At 35.7% G+C, this 20,261-nt stretch overlaps 1 protein-coding gene and 1 long non-coding RNA gene across 2 annotated transcripts in view; one reads left to right on the forward strand and one right to left on the reverse strand.

Moving 5' to 3' along the window:
- The window catches only part of C2CD6 (C2 calcium dependent domain containing 6), a 103,115-nt gene that overhangs the window by 4,542 nt on the left and 78,312 nt on the right, over positions 1-20,261 (reverse strand). The window contains exons 12-15 of the mRNA XM_036858876.1: positions 18,652-18,695; positions 17,189-17,482; positions 4,939-5,013; positions 332-3,853 (exon numbers count right to left, since the gene is read on the reverse strand). Coding sequence (XP_036714771.1) covers positions 332-3,853; positions 4,939-5,013; positions 17,189-17,482; positions 18,652-18,695 — 3,935 coding nt within the window. The remainder of the gene's footprint in view (positions 1-331; positions 3,854-4,938; positions 5,014-17,188; positions 17,483-18,651; positions 18,696-20,261) is intronic.
- On the forward strand, positions 3,790-15,465 carry LOC118898468. Its single transcript, XR_005020703.1, has 3 exons — positions 3,790-3,875; positions 14,717-14,845; positions 15,315-15,465. It is a non-coding gene; the product is annotated as an uncharacterized LOC118898468 (long non-coding RNA).

The raw sequence follows: 20,261 nt of genomic DNA on the forward strand, positions 1-20,261 counted from the left end.
TGTGTACCCTGTCCAGGCTGTGTCAGCCGGTAGAGTCCACCCGGAGGAAAGAGTGCTTTTTTTCTAATTCGTGATCTAGACGGGGGGGGGGTCCCCTTTATCTATTTTACATAAAGGCACTAAATGTGTTAACATTCCCTTGATTTTCTGATTGCCTTTTGAATGAGGTGAGGTGATATTTGAATGTCAGAAGAATTTTTAAAATTTGGAGGTCTGTTTATCTTGGGGCAGTTAAGGTTACATACATACTTGCATGCAGACACATACACTCTAGATTATCTACAGAACTTTGCCAAATACAGAAATAAAAGACTTAGAAAAACATTATTACGTGTATAGTTCTTCTTGCAGTCCAATGAAGCAATGCCCTTGGAACAGATTTTCTTAGAAGAATTCCTGTGGTGGGCAGTGTGGTTGGTAATATACTAACTATCTTGTTAAATGACTTTTTTTGTTTGCTGACATGGTCTCTTTCTTTTTGAACCCTGGGCTTTAGATTTTCTCTCTTTAGTACTTCCAGGAAGAGGGATGGTTTTGAGTTTTTCTCAGCTATCAAAACTTTATATTTAAGCAATTGTGATTCAGGGACCTTGGCACATTTTTTGTTGCAAAGTTTGTTTGGTTTTATATAAAGAGTTTGTATTTCTTCTTTGTAACGTGCAAATGTTACTAAATGTTGTTTTCTATAATTGTTATTATTTCCTTTCAATCTCTGATGATACTGGTCTTCTAATTTTGATTTCTCTCCAGCCTCTGCATTGAGGCGAGTTAGAGTATTACTTTGCCTGGAAGGAAAAGTGAGTTTGTTTACGTATTCCTCATCTTCATTTGGCATCTTGCAATTAGGAATTCTTGGATACGGTGACAGTACTGCTTCAGGTTTTTCCTGTACTATCAATTTATAGGTGTTATTGTGCTCTTTTTTGTCAAGGGACTTCATTTTCAGTGTCTTTTCAAAGCAAGCATTTGATTGAGTTATTTTTGATTTACCACTCCAACTATGTGGGTCTTGTATCTCTGTTTTAAAACCACAGTTCTCTGCTTGAGGAAACTGCATGAAACCGTGTTCTTTCCTTTGTTTCTTAGGCATTGTATCTGTAAGTCTTTCTGATGACTTATTTACTGGAATTGCCTGGGTATTTTTGTTGGAACAAGGTTGTACTTTAATTAAACTCAGTATTTTTGCTTCCTTAGGATAGTATCTTTTCTGTTCCTGAATTATTGATAGACTTTCTTTAATATTCTCTAAGGAAAAATGTTCCTTTTCTTCCTTTTTGGTCAACTCTGTTTCTACAAGTCTATCTTCAGAAAGCTTTTGTAAAGTGGTTTTCTGAGCAATTTTTGAATATTTATTTTGCTTTTCTGAATGGTCCTCCACAAACTGATTTTCATCTCTTAAAGACAAATCTGGCTTTATACATTTTAATGGTGTGGAAGTAGAATTAACCAAATTTATATGCCGGCTTATACCCTCTAATTGCCTTTCTGTGATTAGTCCTGATTTTGACAGTTTTTCTATAAAAAGGCTCTGGAGGTGTTTGCTTAAATCAGCTTTTAGATCTAAGCATTCATTTTCTGATAAAGCTATAAGATAGTTTTGTAGAGATTTACTTAAGGGATATTTCATGTTTATTTCAAGCCTACTTCCAAAACTCCCTCTTGAAATATCTTGTCCTAACTCATGAAAAGATATTGAGGCACTTTTAGCTCTTAGAGAAGATACATTTGAGTGTATAGGCTCAGATTCTGCGTCTTTAAATAAACTGTTGTCTGAAAGGTTTTTTAGGAAATAGTTTTGGAGAATTTCATTTAAAAAAGATCTTAGCTTTATTTCCAAATGTTTGTCTATGAAATGATGATTAAAATTATTTACAAAAGACATGATTTCTTTTACAGTTTCTGAATATTTCTCCAGAAAAATATTTTGCCCTTTTGGTTCTACTTTCTCATTCATCAAATACAGATTTTGATAGATTTTTGGTAAGTCCTCTTTGGTGATATGTCCTGATTCTGAAAGCCTTTCTACAAGGTAATGCTGGATATGTTTACTTAATTCAGATTTTAAATTTTTTATTTCTGACTCTGAGAGTTCTTCTAGAAATACACGCAGCTTTGGATTCAAAATAGGTTTTCTGTCCAATTTGTCTACTTTATCAAAATTCTCTTCGATTTCTTCAAGGTCTTCTGTCAGACTTGGAAAAGGATGTTCAATTAGTCTTTCTAATTCTTTTTCTGGTTGTCTGCTTTTAGACTGACTATATTTGAAAAAAACATTAAATGTGTTTTTCAAAAAGGATTTTAACATTATTACCTGAGAGTTATTAAGTTTACCCATTAGTGCGTTACTTAAATTTTCTAAAGTAGAACTTAGATCATTTTCTTCTCTATCAAGCCTCTGACCATTACTTGGCAAATCTGTTTTTTTATCTGGTGTCGACTGATATTTTGAATCTTGTGGGGATCTATTTTGGCCTTTGTCTATGAATTCAACTCCATTAAAAGAAGTGGTTTCTTTGTGAATGATGGGTGTATTCTGCTCTGAAAGAGGTTCTGTTTTGCTTCTGATTTCTGAATAATACTCTGTGGAATCCTTTGGCTTTTCTTCAGCAAAAGCTGTCTCTGTATACAGCAAAAAACTCTTCTGGTATTCTTTATCTAATTCTATCACTTTGATTATCCCTGATTCTAAAAGAGTATCTACAGGAAATGCTTGTATTATTTGGCTTATAACGGATTTGGCCGGCGGATATTCTATTTCATTATTGTTTTCTTCATCGTGAACTAGAACATTGGAAGGCGAACTCTCCCAAGCTGTGGGTAATTGACTCTGCGAGTTTATCTGTGTCTCACTCGTTTCTTTCACTCCTCTCCCCAACTCTGAGAAGATCGGTGCAGTGAATATTTGCTTTATAACATAATCATATACAAGGCTCTTCAAATCTGGTTTGGAGCTAGATACCTCACTTTTTAAATGTTTCTTTTTGAAACTACTCTTTTTTTTAATTGGAAAATCTATCTCACCAGCCTCTAAGTGTTTTTCAGAGACAGGTTCCTTTTCTACCTCTGTAGAATTTCCTGGTCCACCTTCTGAAAGTGAATCTGCGGGAATATCTTTAATTATTTGATTTAAAAGAGACTTTGAATTTAAAATGTCTCCTTCTGAAAGCCAGCTATTTAAATCGTGAGTTTTTTCAAATACCTTGCCTTCTAAACTACTTGGTCGTTCATCATGAAGAGCCAGAAGTGGAGAACTATGACTTTTCTTTCTTGCTTCAGTGTCCACAGAAACTTCAGGTGTAGAAAATAATCTATCTGAAAGGTCTTGCAGATTTTTACTTAAAATTAACTTGAGCACCATTGATTGTTTTAAATTTTCTATGTGGGAAGTAAGACTTAATGAATTTGAGCGGCAACATTTATTTACATTTACTTTTCCAGTCATTGATGATTCTCCCTCAAAGTTTGGTAAAGATACATTTGGTAGCCTTTCCTGTAACTTATTCTTAGTGTCTAAAGTCTTTATTGTGATGATACCCGGATCGTGGACTAACTTATTCTTAGGGTCTGAAGTCTTTAGTGCGGTGATACCAGGATCACTGGCTAACTTATTCTTAGTGTCTAAACCCTTTATTGCGATGATATCAAGATTATGGGGCCAGGTTTTATTAGCAGGGCTTGCAGGTTTTGAATGTGTTGGGTAAGGAGGATCTTGGTCTTCATGCTCTATAACCTCGGCACTTAAAATATTTCTACATTTGAACATATCTTGGTCTTTCCTTTTTCTGACTGACATTTTGTTGTTTATATTCCTTAGAAAAGGATCAAAACCATTCTTGATGTTGAATTTCTGGAACTGTAATATTTAAAAAAAAAAGGTAAGAAATTCTGAAGCATTTGTTTTAAATTGATAATAAAATTTTTAGTTAATTCTCTTTGAGCAATCTGCCAATTTATCTATTCATCTTCATACCTTCTACAAAGAGAAAACCAACTTTAATTATTTTAAAATATTTGAGATTGGAATAATAATGAGAATTTTAATGCAAATTTTTCAAATTCCTAATTCTGATACTATGTTGTGTTCAAGAGCTTTTTGCTACCTGGAATATTTTTAAACACTTAAAAGGCACTCATCAATAGTTTGTTTGTTTAAGAACTCGATTTCCAGTGTTAGCTCCATTTGCTTAGACAAAGGCTAGCATTAAGATCTAAGTCCTATCCATATAAATATTTTAGTAGCAATGTGGGTAATTTTTTTTTAAATGCAAAGCAAGTAGTAGATATTCCATTAAAAGTATCATAAATATTCTCTAAAGAGTGACTTGGGAACACAGATCATCTACCTTTAAATCTGAGAGTTTTAACAATGATGATGAGTTCCACCTAGTCCTTAGCATGTTACAGTAGAAACTTGCTTTTTGATAAATATTATATATGCCTCAGAAATGGTAGAGAACAGTACAAAAAATTCTCAGTTACAGTGAACTGTCAGTGTAATAGCCATAGGCAGTTTTGTAAGCTCTGGGATCAGGCTATTCTATTATTGAAATAGCCTAGAAAACGAAGTCTCTTATTCCAACTCTTTGTCCATACAACTTCTCTATTATCCAGTTAAAAAAAGCAAAACGTGAAATAATCAGCCTAGTATTTGTTTTAGTTCATATGGTTTTCAAATGCTAATTGATACCCAGGTGACAGCATAAGAATCCCTGTTTTTTTGTTTTGTTTTGTTTTTTGAGAAATACAGATTCCCAGGCTCCATTTCCAAACTGAGATTCATTAGGTCAGAGGTGGGACCTGGGAATATGTATTTTTGTAAAGATAGGTGAGTGTTTCCTCTGGGTAGTCTGGTTTTGGAACCACTGAATTACATAAAGTATTAGAGAAACCTAGTATTTAAGTATAATTGATATTGGGATAAGAAAACTCAGTACTCACCTGATATTTTGGTTTGAATTCTATATATTCTGGTTTGAAAGATGGTGAAATGTATTCTTTTGGTGAAAACGCCACCTTATAAAAAGAGAAGTTTTAATTTTAGACTGCTTGTAATGAAAGGATATTTCCCAAAATAATTTTATTCATTCAATAGTTATTAAAGATATTAAACATTTTAAAAACTAAATAAGTATTTTTCTCATAACTACCATAATTTGCCTATAATCAAAAGAAATTTATATCAGAAATATATATAATCTTAGCTTCCCTGACACCATAATATTCACCCTATTGAATGTGTAAAATCAAAATAATGCTCAGCAACTTTAAGCAGAAACAAAAGTGGAAAAGAAAATAGAACTGTTAGAACAAATGTAATCTAATTTTAAAAGGTTGTGAAATGCTTTAGATAATAAATAACATCTGATATTACACTAAGATAGCATTTTCAATGACTCTCAAGCTGTAATTGTTAAATGGGTACTTACTGCCTAAGGAAACACTTCGTACTAAATCAAGGTGTATAGGAACAATTATAGAATCACAGACCCACTGACTTTTTAGAGATGGATGACACTTTAGAGATAATAACGTCCTACTCTTTGTTTTACACAAAAATCTGCAGTTGAAATTATTGCCCTAAATTACCAGATGATTAGTAGCCTAAATCCTAGGCATCCTAAATTTTCATCTGATGCTCCTACTACCACACAATCAAGACTGCAGTGAAAGACAATGGTGCTTTGAAAACATCATAATGTTTAGAGAAAACTTGATACCATCTCTTTGCAGAACACTTAGTACTATCAACCACTTTCCTACACATTGTCTCCTTTAGTTTGTAGGGGGTTCATTATATATCAAGTTAGTTAAAATAATTCAATGAATGACGCTTTCATAATACTTTTGGTTTAAGTGTTCATTAATATTAAGCAGTTAATAACATGACTTTATTCTTAAATCTTCGGCAGCTTCCCACGTTTTGTTATTCATTGCCCTCACACACTGACTCTAAATAATTTCTGCAAGTATCTCAGTATTCCCCACTATAGTTTCTCTCCAGGAAAATGTGTCTAACTCTGAATTCTAGAAATATATCTCATACTTTTCCACACCTGTTCCTTTGCTCATTTTGTTTTTCTTTGCCTGAATTTTCCAAAATCTCCCTTAAAAACAGTTTAAATTCTAACATTTGAAAGTTTATTGCCTTAAATGAATTTAGTAGAAAATTAAAATTAAAAATAAATGAAATATGTATGACAAGGAAGTGGAAGAAAAAGTAGTAGAAAAAATATGATCTCGGGCTTCCCTGGTGTCGCAGTGGTTGAGAATCAACCACTGGTTGAGAATCTTGCTGCAGAGCCTGTGCTCCGCAACGAGAGGCCGCGATAGTGAGAGGCCCGCGCACCACAATGAAGAGTGGCCCCCGCTTGCCGCAACTAGAGAAGGCCCTCGCACAGAAACGAAGACCCAACACAGCCAAAAATAAAAAAATAAATAAATTTATTAAAAAAAAAAAATATGATCTCATTTTTGTAAACACACAAAACAAATAAATAAAAACTCCCCCCTAATATAAGCATGGAAAAATATATGAAAAGATACAAAATGTTAACATTGTTTTCTCAAGGGAGTAACTCTGGAGAAGAGGAAAGAGGACACAATTAACTAACTTTTACTCTGTTTAACTCTGCATTATTGATTAGATGAACATACAATACTTTTGTTAGTTAAAAAATCCAGGATAGGGCTTCCCTGGTGGCGCAGTGGTTGAGAATCTGCCTGCCAATGCAGGGGACACAGGTTCGAGCCCTGGTCTGGGAAGATCTCACATGCCGCGGAGCAACTGGGCCCGTGAGCCACAATTACTCAGCCTGCGCGTCTGGAGCCTGTGCTCCGCAACAAGAGAGGCCGCGATAGTGAGAGGCCCGCGCACCGCGATGAAGAGTGGCCCCCGCTTGCCGCAACTAGAGAAAGCCCTCGCACAGAAACGAAGACCCAACACAGCCATAAAAATAAATAAAAAGTAAACAAATTAATTAAAAAACAAACAAAAACAACTTGCTTCCTTAAAAAAAAAAAAAATCCAGGATAGTTATATGAGAGGGAAATGATCAGGATGCTAGAAAAGGACAAAAAAAAGAAGCCAATACAGGAGCTTCAAGATGGTAGACTGAACATGTGCGTTTACTTTCTCCTACCTGCCAAAGTTCCAGTAAATTAACAGAAAATAATATTTCCAAAAGAAAAATCTGATGACAAATTGAAATTATAACGGAGTAATCATGGTTCAGGCATACAAAAACAGAGTCAGGTGGCCATTGAGGATCTTGTCTCAGATATGACCTGGTCTCATTCAGTGGTCTCTGCACCACTGAAAACCTGAACTTTCTCTGAACTGTACCAGACCCAAGGACACCACCGGCAGTATTCAGAACAATACCTGCCAGCTGCAAACTTATGGTCTTTAGGTCTCCCCTTGTAATTATGCAACCATTTCAGACCCCAACCAATCCTTACTTAACAAGCACCCTTACTTCTTGGCTGCTCCAATCATAATTCTTGATAAACAACTCGTGTAACTAAATGTAACCGTGCAGTTTTTGCCTTTATAAGTCTCCTCCATTTTGTAGTCCAGTGGAACACAATTCGAGTGCTTGAATATGTGTCTCCCAGGCTGCAGTCCTAACAAACCTCAAATAAACACGTTTTATTTCAATCAGGTCTCCATTTCTGAAATTTTGGTTAACAAATCCCATTGGAATACTGGAAATCAGTAAGGTAACACACCAAGATCCAGAAAGTTGGGAAAGTTTGGAAAATAGGAAAGCAGATGGATTGACTTAATGGAAAACCCCCATCAAGAAAACCAGAGCTTTGGGACTTCCCTGGTGGCACAGTGGTTAAGAATCCGCCTGCCAATGCAGGGGACACGGGTTCGAGTCCTGCTCCGGGAAGATCCCACATGCTGCGGAGCAACTAAGCCCGAGTGCCAAATGGGTGGGACTAATAAGTTACATTCACACATTTAAATTGTATTCCATTCAACTGAATATTTTATAGCAATGAAAATTACTTAAATACATCCATACAAAGATATGACTGAATCTCACAAATTTAATGCTGAAAATAATAAGCAATAATGTAATAAAGTACATGCATAACTGTCATTTGGGAATGTAAAAATAAGTCGTAAAACTACAAAGTAGGGAAATGTTATCACAACAGTCAAGATAGTGGTCATCTCTGGAGAGGGTGTGATGGGATTGTGATCAGGAAAGGGCACGTGGTTGAGGGAGAGCTTTTCATGTAATTGCACTGTTTTATTTCTTGATCTGGGTAGTGGTTACAATGGTTGTTGCTTTACAATTACTCATTAAAATGCTCACGTTTTATGCACTTTTCTGTATGTATATTTCACAACAGGACAAATATATTGTAAAGGGAGCGATGAAAAAGTGTAATGGGTTCTCAGAACAGATTAATAACAAGTATTAGGACACTGACAGTACTAATGTTAGAAGAAGAAGCAAGCTAAGGAAGCTTTTTTTCCCCCTATTCAGGAAGGAAATTGGATTCAATTGAATATAGGGAAATGTTTAATTTCATTAAAACCCAGAAATCATTTATTGAGCCTGCATTTAAATTATAGAAACTTCCAGGTAAAAATGGGAGAATAAATCAGGAAAGCAAAGTTATATCTAATGAAACAAAATATAATAAATTCATAAGCAGCAACTTAATAGGGAATGGGGTACAATTTTTTCTCTTTAACTTCAAAACATGGCAGCCAAGCAAAGACACAAGGGATGCTAGTGTGATTTGCAAAATCACCTGGCTCCTAACCCTACCTCCAACCCTAGAAGAAATTCTGAGGAACGAAAATAACTCAACAAAAGCCTAGAATTCTTACCAGTATCTTCTGATTTAGGAAAAAGTAAATGAAATAAGAAGGCCTAGAAAAGTCAGACTTCTAACATTACCCTACTGAACCTCAGCAGAGAGAAGAGCTTGTGGATGGCTACAACTTCACCTTTTCCTCCACCATTTCCTAATGTCATCTAGACCTTTCATCCAGAAGAGTCAGACCCAAAAGGGAATAATTTACAGAGGCCCACTATGCACCCCACATTGGCCTGTGTGGGCCACTGTAGGAGGACTGGGAGAGCAGTGTGATCAACCAAGTGGTCATTATTCTTACGATTTAGCACAATATCAATCAAATAAGAGAATGTAAGTAGCTGAATCAGGTTGTTTGAATCTCCTAAGCCCCTTTTGGCTTGGCTGCCACGTGGAGAGTGTACAATGCAGGCCAACTTGGATTTGCCATTAGTGGAAAAAAAGAAGCATCATGCCCAGGAGTGGTCAAGGTGAAATCTCAGGTTTTCAAAACAGATCTATATAACCTTCCATTCCCTGGAGGGTTATATAGATACCTCTTCCCATGGAAGAGGAGGAGGTGAGAACAGTAGAGTCAGAAATCTTTTTAAGTCTTTTTTTTTTTTTTTAGCAGGATGTTCCAATGGTCAACAATACCAGATGCATGTGGATGGTGGGGATCATGAAAGGCCCATTAAACATCTTCACTATTAGCCCTTTTAAATAATTAATTAATTAATTAATTAATTAATTTTAACATCTTCATTGGAGTATAATTGCTTTACAATGGTGTGTTAGTTGCTGCTGTATAACAAAGTGAATCAGCTATACATATACATATATCCCCATATCTCCTCCCTCTTGCATCTCCCTCCCACCCTCCCTATCCCACCCCTCTAGGTGGACACAAAGCACCGAGCTGATCTCCCTGTGCTATGCGGCTGCTTCCCACTAGCTATTTACATTTGGTAGTGTATATATGTCCATGCCACTTTCTCACTTCGTCCCAACTTACCCTTCCCCCTCCCCATGTCCTCAAGTTCATTCTCTATGTCTGTGTCTTTATTCCTGTGCTGCCCCTATGTTCTTCGGGACCAATTTTTTTTTTTTTTAGATTCCATATATATGTGTTAGCATGTTATTTGTTTTTCTCTTTCTGACTTACTTCACGCTGTATGACAGATTCTAGGTCCATCCACCTCACTACAAATAACTCAATTTCGTTTCTTTTTATGGCTGAGTAACATTCCATTGTATATATGTGCCACATCTTCTTTATCCATTCATTTGTCGATGGACACTTAGATTGCTTCCATGTCCTGGCTATTGTAAATAGAGCTGCAATGAACATTGTGGTACATGACTCTTTTCGAATTATGGTTTTCTCAGGGTATACGCCTAGTAGTGGGATTGCTGGGTCGTATGGCAGTTCTATTTTTAGTTTTTTAAGGAACCTCAATACTGTTCTCCATAGTGCCTGTATCAATTTACATTCCCACCAACAGTGCAAGAGGGTTCCCTTTTCTCCACACCCTCTCCAGCATTTATTGTTTCTAGATTTTCTGATGATGGCCATTCTGACCGGTGTGAGGTGATACCTCATTGTAGTTTTGATTTGCATTTCTCTGATTAATGATGTGGAGCATCCTTTCATGTGTTTGTTGGCAATCTGTATATCTTCTTTGGAGAAATGTCTATTTAGGTCTTCTGCCCATTTTTGGATTGGGTTGTCTTTTTGATATTGAGCTGCATGAGCTGCTTGTAAATTTTGGATATTAATCCTTTGTTACTTGCTTAGCTTGCAAATATTTTCCCCCATTCTGAGGGTTGTGTTTTCGTCTTGTTTATGGTTTCCTTTGCTGTTCAAAAGCTTTTAAGTTTCATTAGGTCCCATTTGTTTATTTTTTATTTTATTTTCATTTCTCTAGGAGGTGGGTCAAAAAGGATCTTGCTGTGATTTATGTCATAGAGTGTTCTGCCTATATTTTCCTCTAAGAGTTTTAAGTGTCTGGCCTCACATTTAGGTCTTTAATCCATTTTGAGGTTTCTTTTGTGTGTGGTGTTGGGGAGTGTTCTAATTTCATTCTTTCACATGTAGCTGTTCAGTTTTCCCAGCACCACTTATTGAAGAGGCTGCCTTTTCTCCATTGTATATTCTTGCCTCCTTTATCAAAGATAAGGTGACCATATGTGCGTGGGTTTATCTCTGGGCTTTCTATCCTGTACCGTTGATCTGTATTTCTGTTTTTGTGTCAGTACCATACTGTCTTGATTACTGTAGCTTTGTAGTATAGTCTGAAGTCAGGGAGCCTGATTCCTCCAGCTCCGTTTTTCTTTCTCAAGATTGCTTTGGCTATTCGGGGTCTTTTGTGTTTTGATACAAGTTGTGAAATTTTTTGTTCTAGTTCTGTGAAAAATGCCATTGGTAGTTTGAGGGACTGCATTGAATCTGGAGATTGCTTTGGGTAGTATAGTCATTAGTCATTTTCACAATGTTGATTCTTCCAATGCAAGAACATGGTATATCTCTCCATCTGTTGGTATCATCTTTAATTTCTTTCATCAGTGTCTTATAGTTTTATGCATACAGGTGTTTTGTCTTCTTAGGTAGATTTATTCCTATGTATTTTATTCTTTTTGTTGCAATGGTAAATGGGAGTGTTTCCTTAATTTCTCTTTCAGATTTTTCATTATTAGTGTATAGGAATGCAAGAGATTTCTGTGTGTTAATTCTGTATCCTGCTACTTTACCAAATTCATTGATTAGCTCTAGTAGTTTTCTGGTAGCATGTTTAGGATTCTCTATGTATAGTATCATGTCATCTGCAGACAGTGACAGTTTTACTTCTTCTTTTCCGATTTGGATTCCTTTTATTTCTTTTTCTTCTCTGATTGCTGTGGCTAAAACTTCCAAAACTATGTTGAATAATAGTGGTGAGAGTGGGCAACCTTGTCTTGTTCCTGATCTTAGTGGAAATGGTTTCAGTTTTTCACCACTGAGAACGATGTTGGCTGTGGGTTTGTCATATATGGCCTTTATTATGTTGGTGTAAAAGTTCCCTCTATGCCTACTTTGTGGAGGGTTTTTAGCATAAATGGGTGTTGAATTTTTTCAAAAGCTTTTTCTGCATCTATTGAGATGATCATATGGTTTTTCTCCTTCAATTTTTTAATATGGTGTATCACATTGATTGATTTGCATATATTGAAGAATCCTTGCATTCCTGGGATAAACCCCACTTGATCATGGTGTATGATCCTTTAAATGTGCTGTTGGATTCTGTTTGCTAGTATTTTGTTGAGGATTTTTTCATCTATGTTCATCAGTGATATTGGCCTGGAGTTTTCTTTTTTTGTGACATATTTGTCTGGCTTTGGTATCATGGTGATGGTGGCCTCGTAGAATGAGTTTGGGAGTGTTCCTCCCTCTGCTATATTTTGGAAGAGTTTGAGAGGGATCGGTGTTAGTTCATCTCTAAATGTTTGATAGAATTATTAGTCCTTTTTATAGTGGCTTTTGCAAACTGTTTTCAGACTGCAAATGAGCCAGAAAGCCAAAGACACGACCAAGAACATTTTCAAGCACTACAATAGAGTAACTGAAGTCGTCTGACTGGACTGAAAGTAACAACATAAACTGAAAAATTGTCAACCAATTATCCTCAAAAGGAGCCCAAAGTCCAGTGTTAGAAGCAGGTGGGATACATGCAATGTAAGCTCTCTCACTGCAAGGTATATGGGTCAACTCTTGAGGAGTCTTAGTGATATCACACATACCACTCCCTGCCTTCCTTAATCCTAGTCTTCAGCAGGCACTAGTGACTTTAAACTCAAAAACTCATAAATAATCAGAGCCTTTATCACTACTCTTTATGGAATATGGAATTAATCTCGCTGCCTCATGCCTGATATTTGGTATGCTAGAACTAGGTGCTTCATTCACCTTGAAAGTATTAAAATAATTTGTATTTCCCCAGGACCAAATGATTTTGATTAATCACATACAATGAGGCTCAGGAATTGTAACATATTCAGAGATTCCAAAGAAAATGCCTCAAAACCCTGCAGTATTTCTAATTAATTAACTACTTCAACAAATATTTATTGAGTGCCCATCATGGACTCATCACTACTCTAAATGGTAAGATACTGTGATGAGTAAGACTAAATCCCTACCATTTGGAACAAAGTCAAGTGGGAGTGACAGACAATAACAAGTAAAGAAACATGTAATATGATACCAGGTAATGATACAAGAAAAAAATAGAGATGGGCTAGGGTGAGTGAGTGGATAATTATTTTACTTAGAGTGGTCAGAGAAGGCCCCTCTAAGGCGGTAACAGCTGAGTAGAGACCTGAATGGTGTGAATGAATGAACCCCAAGAAGATCCGGAGAAGAGCATTCCCATCAGACAGAAGAATAGTTGTGGTGCTACTGCTAACTGTGCTGATTATACAGTAACCACTCCTGATACTGCCCTGTCACAACAGAACCTGAATTCTGCTTGTAACAGCAACGTATACAGCCCCAAATGATGAATCACTATTGGCAACCCCATTCCATTTTGCCAAATGCTAGTTTTCTCATTCTCCTTTGAAGCTAAACATAGTCATGTAAACTAATTCTAGTCAATGGGACATAAAATCTGCTGGAGGATTATTGGGTAAACTTCTGTTTCTTTGTAGAAATGAAAGGGGGCAAGTGCAAAAGAAAATTTGAATGTTCTACCCCCTGCCTTGATCTACAAATGATGCCTAGGACTGAAGCAAATATCCGGTAATAATGAAGTGACAAGGAAGACTGTGAAAAAGAGGAAAGATAAGAAAGAGCCTGGTTCCTGGGTCCTTAATGACACTGTTAAGCCACGAAACCAATGCCAGGAATCCCTACCTCATGACTTCATTGATCAGGTTCCAGTGGCATTGCCAGTAAAATGTAGTTTCAAAGTCAAGATCACAAGGCCATGAGAACTGTTGTTAACACTTCAAAAATATTTAAGGTAGTATCTTACAGACCCACTTGACTAGACAAAAAATATTCTAAGTATCTTAGGGTGGCCTCTTAGATCCTCTCTGCTAGACCAGAGAGCTTCTAAGATTCTTAAGGATATTGTGCTACAGCACCTTCACTATCAGTCAAAAGTAAACGGGGGCATGTTTTAAAGATATTTAGGGGTGTAACATTTAGCTAAGGTCATAATTTGATACCCAGGAAACCCGCAAAATCTCTAAGATAATCATAGTATCTTGGACTGAAAGGAACAGAGACAATTTAAAATGCAAAGAGGTTTTTGAACTCTTAACTTTCTACAGATAAGACATAGGCTGCACGGGCTTCCCAGGTGGCGCAGTGGTTGGGAGTCTGCCTGCCAATGCAGGGGACACGGGTTCGAGCCCTGGTCTGGGATGATCCCACATGCCGCGGAGCAGCTAAGCCCGTGAGCCACAACTACTGAGCCTGCGCGTCTGGAGCCTGTGCTCCGCAACAAGAGAGGCCACGATAGTGAGAGGCCCGCGCACCGCGATGAAGAGTGGCCCCCACTCGCCGCAACTGGAGAAAGCCCTCGCACAGAAACGAAGACCCAACACAGCCATAAATAAACAAATTTATAAACAAACAAACAAACAAAAAAACCATTGTCTTCTTTATTGAAAAAAAAAAAAAAAAAAAAAGACATAGGCTGCAAAGCTACTCAGCTACAAATATAAGCTCTTTCTTATGGAAAAAGAAAGATTCTCAGAGGGCAGAGCCAGAGCTTCAGAATTACTATGGCTCACTGACTGCTATATGCTTCTCCTTACCCTTCCTTCACCTTTGGAATGTAAGTGCCTGTTGTTATCCTATTTCTGATTCACCATTGTATGTAGTGGACAGATAACTGGTCTCTTCAATTCACAGGTCTTAAGATTGAGAGAAGCCATGCTCAAGAAGCTTCATCTACATGAATCTGATTTAGATGATGAAATTCCGTACTTAAGCTTGAGCCTAATGCAGTAATGGCATGAAACTAAGAATCTTGGAAGCAGAGTAAGTGTATTTTGCATGTGGGAGAGAAATTACTTGGAGCTAGAGATGGTTAATCTGTGGATGGCCCCCAATGAACGACACCTTCCAAAATTCACGCTCTTATGTAGTCCCCTCCCATATTGGGTCAGGGCTGAGCCTGGGACTTGCTTTAACTAACAGAATGGAGTGAAAGTGACCCTATGCTAGTACAAAGCCTAAGTCTTAAGAGTACCTGAAGCTTCTGTTTTTGTATACTGGAAGCCCTGAGCTGCCACATAAAAAGTTCAGCTGCCCTGCTAGAAAGACCACATAGAAAGACCATATGAAGAGGTTGCATGGACAGGGGGAGGAATGATCCCTAAGATTCCAGAGAGAGAAACTGAGACAGAGAGAGAGAGAGAGAGAGAGAGAGAGAGAGAGAGAAACAGGCACATCAAACCAGATGTCCATGCATCCCAATTGAGCCCAGACCTACGGCTGTTTCCATCAGGGTATAAAACACATAAGTGAGCCATAATGAGTGTTCCAGCCCAGTCAAGCTCCTAGATGACTACAGGACCAGCCAACATCAAGTGGAGCAAAACAACTGCCTACCTAAGCAAAGTCAACCCATAGAATCTTGAGAAATAATAAAACGGTTATTTTAAGCAACTAAATTTTGGAGTGGTTTGTTATGGAGCAATAAATAATTCACTTATCAAATGAAAACTGAATACTTTGGAAGTCAGATTCAATAAAGAAATTAAAAGGCAAACCACAAAAACTATGAAAAAGTATGTGCCATGAATATACAAGGTTATTATCTGTATAATAAAAAGAGCTCATTATAAAACCTAAACAACATCACCAAATACTCAACAGAAAAAAATGGACAATCTACTCATCTACTCATAGGGAAAATCAAAATGGCTAATAAGCATGAAAAAGTTTTAATCATTATTTAAAATATCATTAATACTCAAATATCACTGGTCAGAATATAAAGTGGCACAATCTTTCAGGAGAGCAATTTGTCAACATGCTATTTCTATAAATATATGAGAAGATAATCACAGACACAAATAAATAGGTAAAAGAATATTAATTTCAAGCTTAATGTCCAAAAACATAGAAACTATTTTAAATTGCTGAATATCAATATTTGAGGATATCCTGCATCTTGCAAATTTTAAAGAAAATTCAGGTAACATGCTTAAAATAGAATATAAAGTTTAAAAAAGCATAATATAAAATTATACATATATAGTTTGATCCAAGTTTTTAAAAATAAATAAAAGATATACATATGTTAATAACAAAGACTGAAAGGAAATAAAATTATTAAATGTGGCAGTAGAATTATAACTACTTTTATTTTCTTTTTTATACTTCTATTTTCTAAATTTCCTATAATGACTGTGTATTACTTTCACATTCAGTAAAAACAAGAATGTTTTTCTTTTTAAGTTACATTGCTTAGCATATTGATCTAGGTAATTAGGAATAATTCCCCAACTTGAGATATTTAATAAAATTATATCTTTTGGAATTTGGAAAGGAATTTAGAAATGACCTAGTATAAACTACCATTCAGTAGATGAGAAAATAGGTCTAGGGATTCAGGTGTGCAAGCTTGCTGATGTATTTAGAGGCAGAGCCATACTTAGAACTCAGATTGTTTTCCCAATGACCAATACACATTTTTACACTGCTTTATGCTAGTGACTCAAACAAGATGTAAAGATCTAAGTAGAATAACTATCATTTTGAGAAATGCTTTTCCCTGGTGTACCTTTAAATTTTCAGATCATTCTCATTTTAAACTATAAAACTGTTTGTAACAGGGGCACATATGCTATTTCCTATAACAGTTTCATTAAAAATTTCCACTGAAATAACCTCTCAGGCTTTCCTTTGAATTTAGATTTTGCTACCATTGTTATATTTTCAGCTGAATTTTACACAAAACCATGAGACTGGTTTGTATTACTGGTTTCTCAGATCACTTTGCTTTTCCTTCAAAGGTTTTTTTCCTCCTTACTTGATGAGTATTAGCAGGGTAGGAATATTTAATATACTTAGACACACTTCTACTTGGAGACATTTGACTGTATTTTCAATTTATTTATTTTTTATTAATGAATTCTTTAGTTTTTCTTAGTCTTATACTTCTAATACAAGGGCAGATACCTTTAGTTCAAGGTCTTCCTTTGGATCGTGACTTTGAAAGCTACCTTTTGATTTTGAATCTGGGGAAACGAAGCTTGTGCTCTTCCTTCAAGCTAAGCTCAGACTGTTGCTTTGCCACCTAATTTCTGTTGGAGATAAATTTAAGTTCCTCCTCTTTATTCTACCTGGATTTATATGGATATTTTTCAACTTTACCTCTGATGAAGATGAGTCAGTTTTTAAAAGGCTTGGATATCTATCTTTCAGTTTTTCTTTTCGTGGGAAGAATAGATTTTTCATTTTTATCTCCGGCATAGCTTCTTGCTGGTGTTCCTCTAAAGATGGTATTTTGTCCTCTTCTGTTAACGTCAGCCTAGGAATAGTGGGCAATGGAGCATCTGTTTCCTTTGTTGACATGTCACTTTTAGGAGCAACAACATTTGAATCATCTTCACCCGACTGGTTCAAAGTTGGTAGAATCAGGCCTTTCTTATCATCGTTATCCAGTAACTAGAAAATGTATCAATAAGACAAGCTACCTATTAATCATTATCAACTAGAAAATATTTAAAACTAACAAAACTGGACTTAAAATCATTTGTACTTTTATCCTTTATTATAACAAGTTACCATCAATATTTGTAAATTATTACATTCCTTATTAGAAGAGTTGAGAAATTCTCTACTTGCCTGACACCATGGACTATAGGATATTATCCATAAAAATGATCATACTGCATTATAAAGTAGAGGTTCTCATATATTCCTATTTTATAAATCACCAGCATCTCAAAGAAGAAAACCAAGGGGTCTGACATTTTACTGTTACTATAATATCACCAATATACCATAACAAAGGAAACTTTAATAGCAAAATAGCACAAAGAACAATATCATAAAAATCACAATTATATGGTAAAATAAAGGAAATTTTAATAGCAAAATAGTACAAAGAATAGTATCATAAAAGAAAGGACAGTCTGTTAAGCCAGGTAAATTTAGCTGTATGAGAAATTCTCTATATTGTCTTTTTTTCTCTCTCTTTGGATTGTGCAAAACAGTACATACTGACCCTTCAATTGGTATTTTGGGAGCCACTGGCCCAAGAATAGAAATCATTAAATCCTATTTGTCAAGTAGTACAGAAGAATCTTTTATATTTTATTGGTTTACATAGGGGTCCACTGCCTTACGGAATTAATACCTTCTGTAAAAATAGCTAAAAAGCAAATAATATTATGTGAACTCTATTTATTTCTATTTATAAAATACAGACTATTACTTTGGAGATTATACATTATAGAGAATACACAGTTGTATTATAGAGAAAAAGTAAAGAATGTAGTTTGGTCTGTGGCATCCATTTCTAAGGTGCAGAACTTTATGCTTTCTTTTACTTGTTTCCCCCCTTCTGTTCATAAACACCTTTTGTCCCCTATATTCATATGTACTTTAAAATGTTACTATTTGATACTGAAACTTCCCTTTTAACAGTGTAATTTAAGTTAAATAAATCGTGTAACACTGTACAGATATTGTTGTAACAGAAATAACCATGAAAACTTGAATAACTTCTTGAGTGCTTTCTTCTTTCCATCTATAAATATTTCTCCATTTACAATTATTTCATCCCTTTATAAAACAGTAACTATTAGAAGTTCTCTTTCAAGTTCCCTTACCTCATTTGGAATAGTTTCAGCTTCTTCCTTTATAAGACGGATATCTGTTAAGAAATTCATATAAGTATTTTATTATATATAAAAAATAAACATTATTTATATGCATTAACAAAGTATTACAGTTTTTCTCACCGAGAATAGGAGCAATTTAAATCAAAGCAGTTATTCAAACATAAACACTACATATTTAGTAAAAACAGGCTGATGAATCTCTGGGAAGATGGAGGCGTAAATGAACAAGTGTGGAAATGAAGTGAAAACATGTATAAAATGATAAGATTTCAGATCCCTCAATATAAGACATAAACACAGGCATGTACTATATTTTACTAAAAGTCAAGAGGAAATAAAAATAAATCCCAGATGGTCAGTGATAAGGTTGGGATTGGAAAAAAAGAGTAAAGTTGTATGTAACCAGAAAAAATAGGACCATTCAAGAGAGGCTAACTGAAGCACTTGTAAAATTTTCCTAGAAATATAAAGAATACATATTTAGCAAACAAAAAAGAAAATTCTAAAAGGGAAAGGGAATAAATAATTGAGATACAAAGGGATGCATAAGTCTAGTAAAAAACAAAATTTATTAAGGTCACTATTAGCTGCATGACTGCTGTCAGCTCATTTTTCTGAGCCTTGGTTTTCTTACATGTAAAATAGATTAGCGATAGCTTATCTTATAGGTATGTTACAAGTATATACAATGGGAGCAGCAATGTGGCTAAATGCTTGAGTTCTTGGGTCAAATAGACTAGGTTCAAATTAATGGCTGTGTCACCTCTCATTGACTTGATCCTCAGTTTTCTCATCTGTAAATAGGTGGATAAATAATAATAGCACCCTCGACTGACTGCTCTGAGTACTGAGTTACAAAATCCAAGTAATGTGCCTGGAACCCAATGAGTGATCAGTAAATGTCAGCTGTAACTATAGGGAGCTACTGGAATGCCAAAAGGAAAGAAGTCACTAGAGGATCCAGTGGGACTTGAAATAAACTCCGTGGATAAGTGAAAAAAAGTAAAAAAAAAAAAAAAAAAAAAAAATAGTAACCACCAGTGTGTGAGAGAGGTTAACCTCCAATATTCAACAACAATATTGAAGAGGGAAGTTGTGATTCTCCTACAAACTAAAACCTGAATGTTTCAGTGAAAGAGTAGATTAAAGATGAAATTAGCTCTGCTAGGCTGGTTGATCCTCAGAGGTTAAGAAATGAATATATCAAAGCCTGAGGTAGCCGGGGAAGTAGAATTAGAGAAGTAAGTAACCTGTGGCCAAAGTCTTATAACAATAAATCAATAATCCACACCAGCAGAATCCAAGATTTTAAAGATAGAGTATTATGCATCTATTTTAACTTACTTTCTAAATGAATCTTTTAAGAGAGATTTTTCTTAAAGACTGCATGAACAGTATCTTCTATTAATTAAATATCTTACTGATAATTTGTGCAAAGTTCTCACATTTAATGTTAATTTAATTTCCTGTCCTGCTCTCTCTCCTCCTCCCTTTCTCTTACACACACACACGCACACGCATGCACATACACACATCCTCCACATAAAAGAGACCAAAAGGGGCTTCCCTGGTGGCGCAGTGGTTGAGAATCCACCTGC

This window comes from Balaenoptera musculus, chromosome 7, assembly GCF_009873245.2.
Source record: "Balaenoptera musculus isolate JJ_BM4_2016_0621 chromosome 7, mBalMus1.pri.v3, whole genome shotgun sequence".
In the NCBI taxonomy this organism is placed as follows: domain Eukaryota; kingdom Metazoa; phylum Chordata; class Mammalia; order Artiodactyla; family Balaenopteridae; genus Balaenoptera; species Balaenoptera musculus.